The sequence below is a fragment of the Colossoma macropomum genome, unplaced genomic scaffold (assembly GCF_904425465.1).
Source record: "Colossoma macropomum unplaced genomic scaffold, Colossoma_macropomum, whole genome shotgun sequence".
Classification (NCBI taxonomy): domain Eukaryota; kingdom Metazoa; phylum Chordata; class Actinopteri; order Characiformes; family Serrasalmidae; genus Colossoma; species Colossoma macropomum.
In genome coordinates this window covers 14,509,362-14,523,815 of record NW_023494809.1, presented here as the reverse complement: position 1 = coordinate 14,523,815, position 14,454 = coordinate 14,509,362, and the positions used below count along the sequence as shown (strand labels likewise).

The 14,454-nt window shown below is 36.3% G+C and overlaps 1 protein-coding gene across 1 annotated transcript in view; it reads right to left on the bottom strand.

The window, feature by feature from the left end:
• The window catches only part of LOC118798890 (nebulette-like), a 203,600-nt gene extending 189,424 nt beyond the window's left edge, over positions 1–14,176 (bottom strand). Inside the window, exon 1 of the mRNA XM_036558502.1 lies at positions 14,025–14,176. Coding sequence (XP_036414395.1) covers positions 14,025–14,099 — 75 coding nt within the window. The 5' untranslated portion in view covers positions 14,100–14,176. The remainder of the gene's footprint in view (positions 1–14,024) is intronic.
• Between the last annotated feature and the right edge of the window lie 278 nt (positions 14,177–14,454).

The following is a 14,454-nucleotide window of genomic DNA, read 5'->3' as shown; positions in this document are numbered from 1 at the left end:
AAACACTACTCGACGTTCAGTGCCGTAGTACGTGCGATAACTTAATATTCACAGGAATACCCGAAAAAACAGAAGAAGATCCAGAAAAAACTGTTAAAAACTTCATGTGTGAGCACTTAAAGATACCGGAGAATACAGTCAACAAGATCTCCTTTCACCGCATTGGTCGTAAACTTAACGCATATCCACGACCCATCGTCGCCAAATTCGAATGATATAAACAAAAAGAGCTTGTTCGAAGCAGAGGAAGAGAGCTTAAAGACACTAAATTTGTCCTTAGTGACCAATTTCCAAAGGAGATTCAAGAAAGAATACAGAAAAAAAGGAATATGTGCGATAGTCTCAGTAGACAGACTATATCTCGATGGGAAACTATATAGAGACTCAGAAGTTACACCATGGCTGTTCTAAAAGAAAAAAAAATGGTGCTCAGAAACCACGAACTGAATCACTAATCACCCAGTAGTCAATCCTTTCTTCTCTTTCCTACAGTATACATATCACTGATGCTTTTCTGTTTGTTTCTGTGTGCTTGTGTTTATGTGTTTGTCTTTATAACTGTTCTACCTGTAATTATTTGTTATCTCACCTTTACAAAGTTGCTATATTTGAAATTAACATACTACTCATCCGGCAATTTGTATAAATATGAGGGCCTCTTAGAATTATGTCTATGGCCTAATATAATGCTATTTGGGATCTGCTGGTGCTTTATTTTAAGTCAATATAATACATTAATGTCCAGTCAACCATTATTCACTTTACATGTACATATTAGAACTGGTTATCAGGATCACCCTTTTCATCAGCACATTAATAATCATATATACAAAAAAGATATTTGGTAATGTTCATTGCTTATAAAGATTACATTGTGCATCTCTCATTACAATGTCTACCCCAAACATTAAGTTTCTGAGCTGGAACGTACGAGGCATTCATGCACCAATAAAAAGAACTAAAATCATCAACCACCTTCACAAGTTACAAGCAGACATTTGTCTCCTACAAGAAACTCATCTTTTAGAAACTGAACATAAGAAACTATTAGGGAAATATTTTAACCGTATATATTCATCCTCATTCAATTCTAAAAAAAGAGGAGTTGCTATCTTGGTACACAAAAATTTTCAGTTGATCCACAAAAAAAACAATATCTGACACACAAGGACGCTATATCATAATACAAATCAAAATCAATAACAAGGATATCACTATTGCAAATATATATGGACCAAACACAGATGATCCAGCATTTTATCATGACATATTTACAGTATTATCAGATTTTTCAAATTCATCTTTGGTAATAGGAGGAGACTTTAACACAGTATTAAATTTAGAGCAGGACAGATCAAACTCCAATGCAAAGATTTGGCACACTACTAAAATACAACAATACATGGAGCACTAGGAGACATTTGGAGACTGCAACACCCATCAGAATATCAAGAATATACTTATTTTTCCCAGGTTCATCATTCATTCTCTCGCATTGATTTATTTCTTGCCAGTAACTCTATCATACCACATATATCACAATCAACAATCCATCCAATAGTAATCTCTGATCATGCCCCTACTTTTAGTTTTAAGGACATAGAAAAAAACTCCAACAAGGCCAAGATGGCGATTTAATACATCGTTCATCACAGACAAAGAATTTGATACCTACTTTAAAAGAGAGTGGACATCTTTTATGGAAGCCAATGGTCTACAGGAAACTTCTCCCATACTATTATGGGAAACATCCAAAGCAGTGATGAGAGCGAAAATCATATCATATTCAGTGCATAAGAAAAAGAAGGATCAGGAAAAGCAAAGCAGCTAGAACAACATTTAAAGCAACTCCAGAGCTCATATGCAGAAAATCCCACAGAAAAAATTCTTAAAAACATTAACAAAATTAAAGCCCAGCTAGATACTCTTATAGATCAAAAAACACAATTTTTACTCTCACGACTTAGACAAAATCACTTTGAGCACAATGACAAATCAGGAAAATTCTTAGCAAACCAAATAACACAAAACAAAGAAAAACACACAATAACCACTATACAAGACTCATCAGGGAACAATACTCAAAACCCGAAAGTAATAAATGAAACTTTACTACATTACTACAGAAAAATTACTACAAAACCTTATACTCAAAAAAATACAGTTACAAAAGAATCTGATATTGATGCCATTCTTGATGATATCACCCTTCCTAGGTTGAATAATGACCAAAGACACTCCTTAGAAGCACCATTAACCAAAGAAGAATTTAGGAAAGCAGTTCAATCAATGCCGAACAATAAATCACCAGGTATGGATGGATTCCCTGCTGAATTCTATAAACATTTCTGGCCAACTATCTCCCCCCTGTTTGTAAAGATGGTCAATGAAATAAAAAGAACTTCGTCAATTCCATCCCAAATGAATACGGCACTAATTTCAGTATTACTCAAACCAAATAAAGATTCAACATTATGCTCAAGCTACCGTCCAATATCACTAATTAACACAGACTTAAAAATTATAAGTAAGGCACTTTCAACAAGACTGGAAAAAGTTATATCCAATCTCATCCATCCAGATCAAACAGGCTTTATAAAAGGGAGACAATCATCAGAAAAACACAAGTCGTCTTATCAACCTTATTAACTTTACAAAGAAAAGTAATAGGAAAACAATTATCTTATCTTTAGATGCGGAAAAAGCTTTTGATAAAGTAAACTGGGATTTTCTTTTTAGTACATTACATAAATTTGGCTTTGGTACATCATTTATACATTGGATCCAAATACTATATTCATCACCCATGGCCTCCGTTATAACTAATGACATCACCTCATCAAGCTTTACACTTTCTCGTGGTACTCGACAAGGATGTCCACTCTCACCACTGTTATTCACAATATTCATAGAACCACTAGCCACAGCAATACGTCAGAATGATAAAATCACAGGCATTTCAACTCATAGTATTGCTCATAAAATAAGGCTCTATGCAGATGATGTGCTACTATTTCTCCAAGATCCCACTTCATCAATAAAGGAAACCATTAAACTGATTAATAGTTTCTCACATATATCAGATTACTCTGTTAACTGGAACAAATCAACAGCGCTATCAATAGGTGACTGGAACTGGAATGCTGCACTCCAAAATTACCCTTTACAAATTACCACAGGAAGTATTACATATCTAGGTATAAAAGTAACCACCAAGCTTTCAGAGTTATTCAACCTTAATTTTACACCACTATTAAAAACAATAGAAGATGATCTAAATCGCTGGATGAATTTAACCAATTTCTCTTATAGGCCGTATTGCAACAATCAAAATGACAGTTTTACCAAAAGTCAATCATCTATTTGCAATGTTGCCAACTGAACCAACTAAAAAATGGTTCCACAATTTAGACATGTTAACATCAAAATTCTACTGGAGAAATAAGAAACCTACGATAAAACTCACAATTTTACAAAAAAAAATAAATAAATAAGGGGGGACTAGGTGCACCGAATTTTCAGTTTTGTTACTTAGCAAATCAGTTTCACTATTTAGTAAAATGGAGACATACAGATGATTACTGTAACCACTGGCTTGATGTTGAACGGTCATACTGCAACGAAATATCCATTGCAGAGTTACCTTTTCTTAGCAAATCCATAAAATATCAGGAATGTTTTAAAAGCATGACAATATCAACAACATTAAAAGTGTGGTGGAAAATTAATAAACTACCAAATTTTGAAATGACACCTACCATATATACCATTAATAGACAACCCCTTATATACAAGAAGTGGAAAGACAAAGGCATAACACATTTAAAACACCTCTTTACGAATAACATATTTAAAAGCTTTCAAGAACTAACTGAAACATTTGACTTAGAGGAAAATCAATATTTAAAATATTATCAGTTAAAAAGTATACTAAAAACCAAAATTAATATTTTTCACAACAGTCTCAGTCCACCACCCATTACTGAAAATTTAAACCAAATCATCAGCCCGAAGAAAGTTTTAGCAAAGTTACATGCTCTCATAGGTACTTTAAATTCAACTATATCAATACCAACTAATAAATGGGAAAAGGATTTAGATATTAGCACTGATACACAATTCTGGACACAAATCTGTAAAAATATCTTCATTATGAGTAAAAACACAAACATACAATTAATTCAATATAAACTATTCATAGGACACACATTACGCAATACAAATTGTTTAAAATGGGATTCACCAATTCAAGCATATGTACACAGTGTATAACTAACAAAACAGATGACTATTTTCATGCATTCTGGATTTGCACACCAGTTCACCGTTTTTGGGAAAATATAACCTCAAAATTATCTTCATATTTGAGGAGCAGCATTCCAATGTCACCCTCCCTATGCCTCCTAGGAGACCTCTCAGAACTAGAATCATTAGTCAAAGATACAGTCCCATTACTTATAGCATTAACTATAGCAAAAAAAAACAATACTGCTAAATTGGAAAGCTAAAAAAATATATCTGTAACACAGTGGACTAATCTATTAACAAAACACCTATCTTGTGAACAAGCATCAGCTGTAAGCCACAACAAAATAGATGCATTTAATCTAAACTTTTCAAACTTACTAAAACTATGTAACATGACATGAGTAGTAGTAGTAGTAGTATATTGAAAGATTTTTTTTCCCCTTTACATATTTGAGAGTGTGTGAATGTATGCATATATGTATATGTATGTACATACATATATACACATTTTATGAGCACATCTTGTATAATGCAACACACCATCAGTGTGTGGTGCTGTGCAGGGGCATGGGATGCTGCGGGGTCCTTAGGGGGCTTCCCCTCCAGACCTGTTTGTCTGGTCTGCCCTACCGCCTTCCTGGATCACCATTACCACCATCCGCCCCCCTCCCATTATGGCAGAGCTCTGGTGCCTCTTCAGAGAGAGCAAAATCAGCAGCTTTCACAGACGAACACAGAACAAAGGAATCCTGTGCGCAGTGGCCATCTCAGTAAGGCCACATGGGCACTTCAAAGGAATCCTGTGCAAAGTGGGCTTTTAAATAAGACCCAGAAAGTGGCTCTGATGCGATGTTCAGCCTGCACTGGGAAGCAGGTTGGGGCTGGAGGGGTGGGGGAGAGAGAGACGAAGAGTACGGAGGGGACAGAAAACAGTTGGTGGGGGGTCCTCAGGGGCGCCCTGGCTCTCCCTTTCTTCTGCACAGCAAAGCAATATTGCCTACTTATTATTGATGTAATAGACTATTGTATATTATGTACAAAGATGTTGAATGGGTGTGTGTGTATATGTATATACATATATCTTACTACTTTATTTACTTCGTATACTGCCTGTCTGTCATTATTATTATTATTATTATTATTATTACTATTATTACTACAGCTCCTTTTTTTTTGTTTGTTTGGTTTGTCTCATCTCACTTTGTTAGTTTGCCTTATGTACTGTCTGTCTGGTATGGGAATAATTTCTTTTTTTCTCTGCTTTTGAGTCTTGTCTTAACGTACTTGTCTGTCTCTTGTACAATATATTTGTTGCTAATAATAATAATAGGCTAAAAACTACTTGTTTAGTCAAGCTTTTGGTAATTACAGGGTTCATACACTTTTTCCAAGGTCAAATTCAAGCCCTTTTATAAGCACTTTCAAGGTCCATTTTCAAGCTTTTCCAGCACCTTACAGCTGTAGTAAATTACATATTTATACAAACACATACTGAAAATAATCAATCACATTAAAAGAGATGGTATTATGCTATAAACAACCAGAACTGTGTTTGGTAATAGCAGAAGGATAAGAAATTAAAGAAAACACATATGCTTTATGTTTCAAAATGTGTCACCTGTTTGTAAATAGACTTTCCTTGCTATCTAAGGTTTGTGAATTAGCAGTTTTACATTAACTCCAGTGTTTAAGACCACTAATTGTTAAAACTGTGTTAGAACGATCAGCAGAGCTTTATTTTACTGCCAAGGAGAATTATTTTATTTTTACCTAAAAATCTAACTCTGCTGTGGAGCCAAAACAGAGCAGTAAAAGAGTCGCATGTTGCTGACCCGTTTTAAGTGAACGATGGGAGCCGGCTCCCGTCAATAGGCCATTTTTCTTTCTTTCTTTTTTGAAACTTAATACAAGGCACAATGTTAGGTTGATCCTCTCCACGGTGTTATAATGAGAAAAAAGATAAAATTCCTATCACTATCAGACACGCAGACGCGCAAGCGAGCCCAGGCAGAGCAGTTTTTATTTTAGGCTTGAATTATTTCTCCATCTAATAACTGAACTATTCAGTCAGATAGCTATTTGTCGTGAAAGAAGTACAGGTACAATTTCAAGCTTGTACAGGTACTTTTCAAACTTGTAAAATATTAACATTAAAATTTAAGTATTTTCAAGGATTCAAGCACCTGTACGAACGCTGACAGGAAGAGGTAATCACATGGCTAATAATAATCTAATAATCAGCAGAACTAATGCCTAACATGATCATAACTCAAACCTCACTTTTGTTTTTTCTGAAGGTGTACAAACTGCTGCTACCAGTCAGCAGGTTCCAGCACTGCCATTCATCATACCACTATTACTGGATTAATATGAACCCAAAGCCAGCCAAAGAAATAGTTGGTCAAAGTTTGAAATTACCACCAAGAAGGCAATTTTAAGCGCTGATATAAAGTGCAGATTTTGACCTTACTTTACTAGCCTAGACACACTTCACCTCATACATGTATGTGAAGTTTTGAAATTTCTGCACTGACTTTATCTCAGTAGTTCTATTTCAATGTTTACTGTTCAACAACTTACTTTTTTAACAAAATAACATGAAGGTATGTTAAATATATAAAAACATCTGTATTTCTGAATTTTTTTGTGCATGTGTATAAAAGAGCTTTGGTAATATGATTATTCAAATTGAATTTTTTCAATAAATACAGTCACATTAAATGTAAAAAAAATATTAATTTATTGCCTCATAAGGGGTAACCAGAGTGACAAATTAACCAAAACTTTGCACTTTACAATAAAATAAATTAAAATATGTTGGAATTAAGCTCTCCTTTTTGGATATATGATAATAGGAGATGTTAATGGCTGCCGGAACCTCAGTGGTGAGCGGGCATTTGACCCACCACTCTTTAAAGTACTGGTACCTTTTGCGTTTAGGACGCACACATAAAAACCTCCCCTTTCCCTAAACTGCATGAAGCGTTGACCAGCACGAACAGACAGAGTAAACCTTAGCGACAGAGCCAATCAGAATGTCCATTTCAGCTGGGAGGAGCTTTCAGACCTGCCTTGAATGGTGCAGACATGTCAATCTTTTCCTTTAGTTTGATTTTGACATGCAACTCCACCCATATTCAGGCAGCACCAAACAACTGAACCACACTGATTCACAAGGGAATTCAACATGAGCACATTTTCGCTGTTCTGTCTGCACAATCTGCTGCTTTAACATTTTACTCTTTACAAATGCTCATATCGTTCCTGCACTGTAAGCTGCTGTAAATAACAAAAGACAAGCAATAAAATAGTGATATGCTTTTCATTATGAATTGTGGAACATATTTTTGGCCAAGCATCAGTGACCTGATCGGTTAAATTTAAATTGGTATTCACACAGACTATAAGCGTCTTCATAGTGGTGAATATGAGAGTAACAGAGCGATTGCATCCCCGCAAAACGTCCAATCAATAAACAAAAACACGTGCAATTTAGTCCACTTTAGCTTGTGCAGTCCACCATCTGAACCAAAGGAAAGAGATACAATATCATACAAAAACAAATTATGCTGCTGTCTTTAGAAAATTAATTGGGTATGAAAACAGCCTGATGTTCTTCGGAGATGTTAGCTAACAAATATTGCTATCTGAGGCTACACCTACTGAAGCAGCATCAAAACAAACACACACTGTTCATGATCAGGTTCAGAGGTGGGTAGAGTAGTCTATATCAATACTCAAGTAAAAGTATTGGTACACATATAAAATATTTAAGTAAAAGTAAAGGTACCTTCCCCAAACTGAGCGGAAATACAAAAGAAGCAGGTTGAAAAATCTACTTAAGTACTGAGTACTGCAATAGAACTTCTTCATACATCCAGCATTTATCAGTATAGGAACTGAAGATTGTGCAGCTCTGTTCTTCTCTTTTTGGGATTTTTATAAAGCTCAAAAGCCAGAGATGTAACCAATCACAAAGCAGCACAAAAATTGACATAGTCAAAACATTGAAATTAAACACAAAAAATGGAATTACTAACTAAATACGAATGGCTAAAATGTAACTAAGTAAAAAGATTCCTTTACTCACTTTAGCAGAAGTAAGAGTATTTGAAAAATACTCAGGAGAGTAAAAAACATTTTAGTTAAGTACATGTACTTGAGTAAATGTAAGTAGTTACTAATAACCTCTGAATAGGTTTATAAAGACAGACAATTTTAGTCAGCTTGGGAAACACTGCTTTGCCCCACCACTTTTGCTGGTGTTATAAGATTGTTTAGTTTTGGGATGAAAGAAATAGATTTTTAAAAAATGTATCCACCTGAATTCCAACTCCAAATGAAGAATGGCCCACATACATACAAACAAATATACATATATCATGAGCCAAAACATAACCACATGCTTAACAGATCATCTGTATGCTGCCAAAACAGCTCAGACCACCCGTGGCATGGACTCTACAAGGCCTCTGAAGGTGCCCTGTGGTATCTAGCACCAAGACATTAGCAGCAGATCCTTTCATTCCTGTAAATATTGAGGTGGAGCAGCTGCAGTTTGCACTTGTTCAAGCACATTCCACCGATTCCACAGATCATGCTTGATTGGATTGAGATTTGTGGAATTTGGAGGCCAGGGCAACACCTTGAACTCTGTTTCTCAAACCATTCCTGAACAATGTGTATAGTGTGGCAGGAAGCATTATCCTGCTGTAGGGGAATACGCCTGCCATGAAATGGTGGTCCGCAACAATGTTTAAGTTAATGACACTGTCAAACTGACGTCAACATGAGTGCCTGGAGTGCTTGTCTTTTTCCTTTAGTGCATCTTGATGCCCTCACTTCCACAAGTAAATGCTGCACATGTACCTGGTCGTCCACGTGATGTAAAAGAAAACGGGTCTCATCAGACCACACAAGCTTCTCCATGGTCCAGATTCAATGCTAGCTTCCCCACTATAGGTACTTCATTGCTCTCACACATCAATAAGCCTTGGGTGCCCAACACCTTGTCACCGGTTTGGTCCTTCTTGGACTGCTGTTGTCAAGTACTCACCACTGAGAGTACACCAAAAGCCTTGCCGTTTCAGAGATACTCCAACCCAGTTGTCTAGCCATAATGATTTAGTCTTTCTTAAAATCATTCAGGTCTTTACACCTGCCCATTTCCCTGCATCCAACATGTTGACTATGGGAACCTGTTAACTTACTAATATATTGCCAGATCTTGACAATTGCTGTTATGACATAATCAATATTATTAGCTTCATCAGTGAGGAATCATAATATTTGTCTCAACAGCATATATCCATTTCTAGAAAAGTTGATACATTTTGTAAAATGCACTAAAAACACAAATCTGTGATTTGTTAATTCTCTTGAACCTTTATTTAAACTAACAAAAGTACAAAGAAGATATTTTCATTGTTTCCACTGACCAAAAAATTTAGAATTTGAAGCTTACAGCACATTCAAAAAGAGTTAGGACAGAAGCATGTTTACCACTGAGTTAGATCACCTTTTTTCTTAATTACACTTTTTTAATCATTTGGGCAGGGTATGATACTATTTGTTACAGTTTTGCAAGTATCATTTTTGCTCATTCTTTCTTGATACAAGACTCGACGGTCCGCGGTCATCATTTTCTGATTCTCCTCTTCATGATGCACTCTACATTTTCAAAAGGAGACAGATCTCTACTGCAGGCAGGCCAGTCAAGCACACACCCTCTGTGTCTATAAAACCCTGCCATTGTAGTACATACAGAATGAGGCCTGGCATTGTCTTGCTGAAATAACCATGGACTTCCCCGGAAAAAATGACATCCTGATGTCTCCCTACAATCCCAATATATGCCTTCAATGGTACGTTCACACAAATGCAAGTCACCCATGCCGTGGACACTGATTCACTCCCATACCATGACAGATGCTTGCACCTTTAGCTGATAAAAGTCTGGATGGTCTCCTTCATCTTTGGCATGGAGAACTTGATGCACATTTCCCCAAAAACAAGTTGATACATGGACTTATCTGACCACAGCACACATTTTCACTGTCTTTCCGATCGTCTGAGATGACTTGAGACCCAGAGAATTCAACAGCATTTCTGCATAGAATTGTTGTATGTCTTTCTTTGTGTAACAGAATTTCAAGCTAAATTTCTGGATGCAGCAGCAAACTGTGTTAAGTGACAATGGTTTTCTGAAACATACTAAATACAGCCAATCATGAGACCCTTGCCTATTACCAATTCACCTGCTTGTTGTGGAATCTTTCAAAAAAACTTGAATATTCTATAAAATTTTTCACTTTTATTTTGCCCCTGTCCCAACTTTTTATGAGATTGTTGGAGGCATTCAGAACTTGTTTTCATTTACAAATCAAGTTGGTCAGCCAAAATATTAAAAATCATTTTCATTGTACTTCTGTCAAAGTTCAAGACAATTAACAAATTGTAGATTCTTGTTTTAATGCAATAAAAGTACCACATTTTACAAAATGTGATAAAATGGCCCAGATGTTTGTTTCCAGAAATAGGGTTTTAATTTTCAAATATTCTAGTGCACATTTTGAACATTTGAATATTCTATAACACTGAGAAAAGACTAAAAAAAACTACAAGGTAATGAAAAAATGCCTGTTCTTTATAAAAATGTCATAGTTGTATTAAAATGATGATCCTCCCCATCTGGCAACCCTGATCTGGCTGTGGACAGTAGTGAGCAGTCATTGAGAGCAGAAACAACATCTTTTTAACCATCATCATAAATTTAAAATTTTTTGGTTGGTGAACTTGGTGAATCCTAGAAAAACTATGGTTAGCTAGAAGCTTTAGGTTCCCTCCAATGGCCTGCATCCTGGTTCCCAGCTATTTTCATGTATTGTAAAATAGAATAACCTATAACCAGAGCTCTTTCATTAGGCATCCCAAAGGATGTCTCACTGAGTGGGGCAAACCTGTTCAACATGTGAATGCGAAAGAAGTGGTGCTTGCAGGGGAAGCCTTAGAGTTATCTTTGGCTTTGCAACTATGCTGCCGAGATGCCACTCATTTGCCCCCACAGCGAGGGTTCTGCTGCCATAGTCAAGTGCGTGCTAACCAAACTGAATCTGATGCAACACCCTTGTAATATTGGTTTGTCCTCATGGGAATAATGAGCAAAACTGATGGTTTAAACCTGTGCAAGAAACCAAAGTTCAGTACGCAATTCCTTTACTCTCATATTAACATTTCAACTAATCTATGTACTACAACAGCATAACAGAATTTCTGAAATAAAGTTATGGCTTTTGATTTTGGTGTACCACCCCAAGATTTTCAGTGGGGCAACACTGCAGTGAGCTCTGCTTAGTAGCTCTACTTACTTCTAGTTTGTGGATGCACACCTCTGACTGCACAATCTTCTCTCCAAGCAAGAAACTGATTTGCATTTTCACAAACAGTAATGCTACTGTCACTAGTGACTTAGAGAGAGAGACACAGCTAAGCATACTGCACTCAGAGCAAAGCAAGAGCATGCGGTCTGCCATACTGACACTTATGTTACTTCGTCAGCTGAAGAAACCATTGACTGTTTTTTTTTGTTTTGTTTTGTAATGTGTTTTGGCCTTTTAATTGGTTAATATTATAATGTAAAGGACCCTAATAGTTTAACAGGTAACCAATGGCTGATTCTAAATGCATTTAATGGTTTCCTATTTGGATCTAAAGGTGTTCTGCAGGAAACTAGGGGCCTCAGTTGAAAACCATTAAGCAATTGGCAACCAAACCCTTAGGATTAAAATCTTCTAAACCTTCCTAATGGTCCTTTTTCAGCAGGGTGGGTAGTTATAAGAAGCCATAAAAGATAACTTGCATGCCTTCTTTCCTGAGCACAATTTGGTGACATTCCGCATAAGACGACCGAAGACGAGGCTAAGGGAATTCACAACCCTACTGGAAAAAGAAACTTAGAACCATTAGGATTAAATCCTCATGGTTTCACTTTCTAATGGGAATTTGCTTAATGGTTACCATTAGAGACCACTAGTTTTCTATAAGACACTTTTAGATTCCATTAGGAAACTACCTAATTTATCTGGAATCAGTCCTAGAACACTTGTTAAACCATTAGAGTCCTTTACACTGTGATATCAAGCCATCAGGAAAACACACAATAATATTAGTGACTACTGGACACCACCAGGAACCAGCAGAAACTTCTGATGGTTTCTATGATTTTTTTTTCAGCAGAGAACACAGACACATCGTAGCGTACACAGATAGAGAAGCTAAGCAAGTGTACTCAGATAATCAATGTAGTGTCAGGAATTTGAGTACATTTTTCTGCACAAATGGGCCTCAAATGCATGTTTGAACCTGAATATACACATGAAGAAATGCATCAGTTGGATGCCAGACTAACCAATGACTCGCCAGACCAACCTTTTAACACAAAGATGAAGTTAGCTTCTTATTAAAAATGTCAGTTTTACCTTAAATGGTGCAGCAGTTACAATGTGCCTGAAATGTCAGAATATAACTGCTGCATCATTGCAGATGTAACAGAAAATTCAACTTGTTGCCGAACAGGAGGCCAACTTCAGCCAACAATGAGCACTGTTGTAAGTAAACAGCGCTTACCTCAGATTCACTTCTTTGCAGTGTCATCCCTAAAATGTACTAGGTACTGATGTAGATTTTAGAATATCACCACACCTCACCACACACAGAAATATTGCACAGTAAGCTTTCTGAACATCTCTCTTGCTAGTTTGTGGTTTGGTGTCAAAAGTTACAGTTTGCATGTGTCTGCATTAGTAGGTAATCAGTGGTAACATACCAGACTAGCCACAGATGTCTTTGTTCTGTTTTTGCAAAATGGAACGCAACACCTAATTTTCATAGGTCTACTGGTGTTTGCAACTTCTAACTCTCTTACAGTAAGAAAGTCTTAGAAAAAACTGGACACCAAAAAATGTCTTCACTGATCAACTGCATTTGAGGTAAGCAGATAATCTTGTAAATTTGATTTTTGCTGAGCTATTCCTTGAAGTTTGACAGCAAAAAAAAATTGACAGAAAAAGGGGTGTAGAATAGTGACATCTACTGGTTAGAATAGGGAATAAAGTGGAGTTCAGAATGTCTGGCACTGGCTCTTTTCCTTCCTCTTTGTCCTTGGTCAAGAACATGAACAAATATTTATATTGAATGATAGTGGAAATAAATATTTGAAATAGCAAACAGATTATGATTGGTTGCCCATGAATCACATTATTATTTACTGTTAAGGAAAACTTTATACAACTGTCAGTGGTATTCTATTTTTCTTTTCATTCTATGACTTTTCCAGGATTTTAGAGACTGTATGAACCATGAGTTAAATCTTTAAGTTTAAAGTTAACTCACTAACTAACAGTGTTGTTAAACACTAGTGTAAATCACACATTCTAAGTATGCTCTAGTCTGTATAACAGTTTACCAACCAGCAAATATAAAAACTGCCTGCTGTATATTAATTTCCACTGTTTCATCTGAGTGTTTCTGTGTGATGTATCAGAACACTGTGCTAATCACATAGTAGGAAGCAATGTGTTTCTAGTGAACTATATGCTATGCATTTTTGCTTTTCACTACCATGTCACTGCCTATGCCGACAACAACAGAGTAACTTTATTTTTATTCATTTATTCAGGTTCAATGGAAAATTGTAATATTCACAACACTTATTAGCATATTTTTGTTGTTGTTTCAAGGTCATTAGAAAAGTCAAATGGAAGATAAGGGGCTCTCACCTTCACAAGTACGCTGGATTCATGGGTGACACCCTTGTCTGTCTTGGCAACCTCTTCAGCATCTGCGGTGGACATTTCTGCAACACAAATGCAAAACTATGAGAAGCAAAATGAAAGAATGTTCTGGTAACCTCTCTGGCCTTGGACACAGTTCTGTTGTTCTGTTCCTCTTTCGCCTTTGCCTCTGCATCATGGGCTTCTTATCAAAGCCTAGCCTTCCAGATTTAGATACCACTTGAGTGTTATCGTGGCAGTGCCATTGCTGTGAATCATGAGATTGATAGTGTTGTCACAAATAGAATGGAATGTTCCAGTTTAAACCTGTCCACATGCAGGGATGGGGGAGTAGCTAAGTAGCGCGCTACTTTTTGTAGTTAGCTACAAAATTTTGTAGCTAATGGCTGTAGCCGCTACAGTTTTATGAAATGTA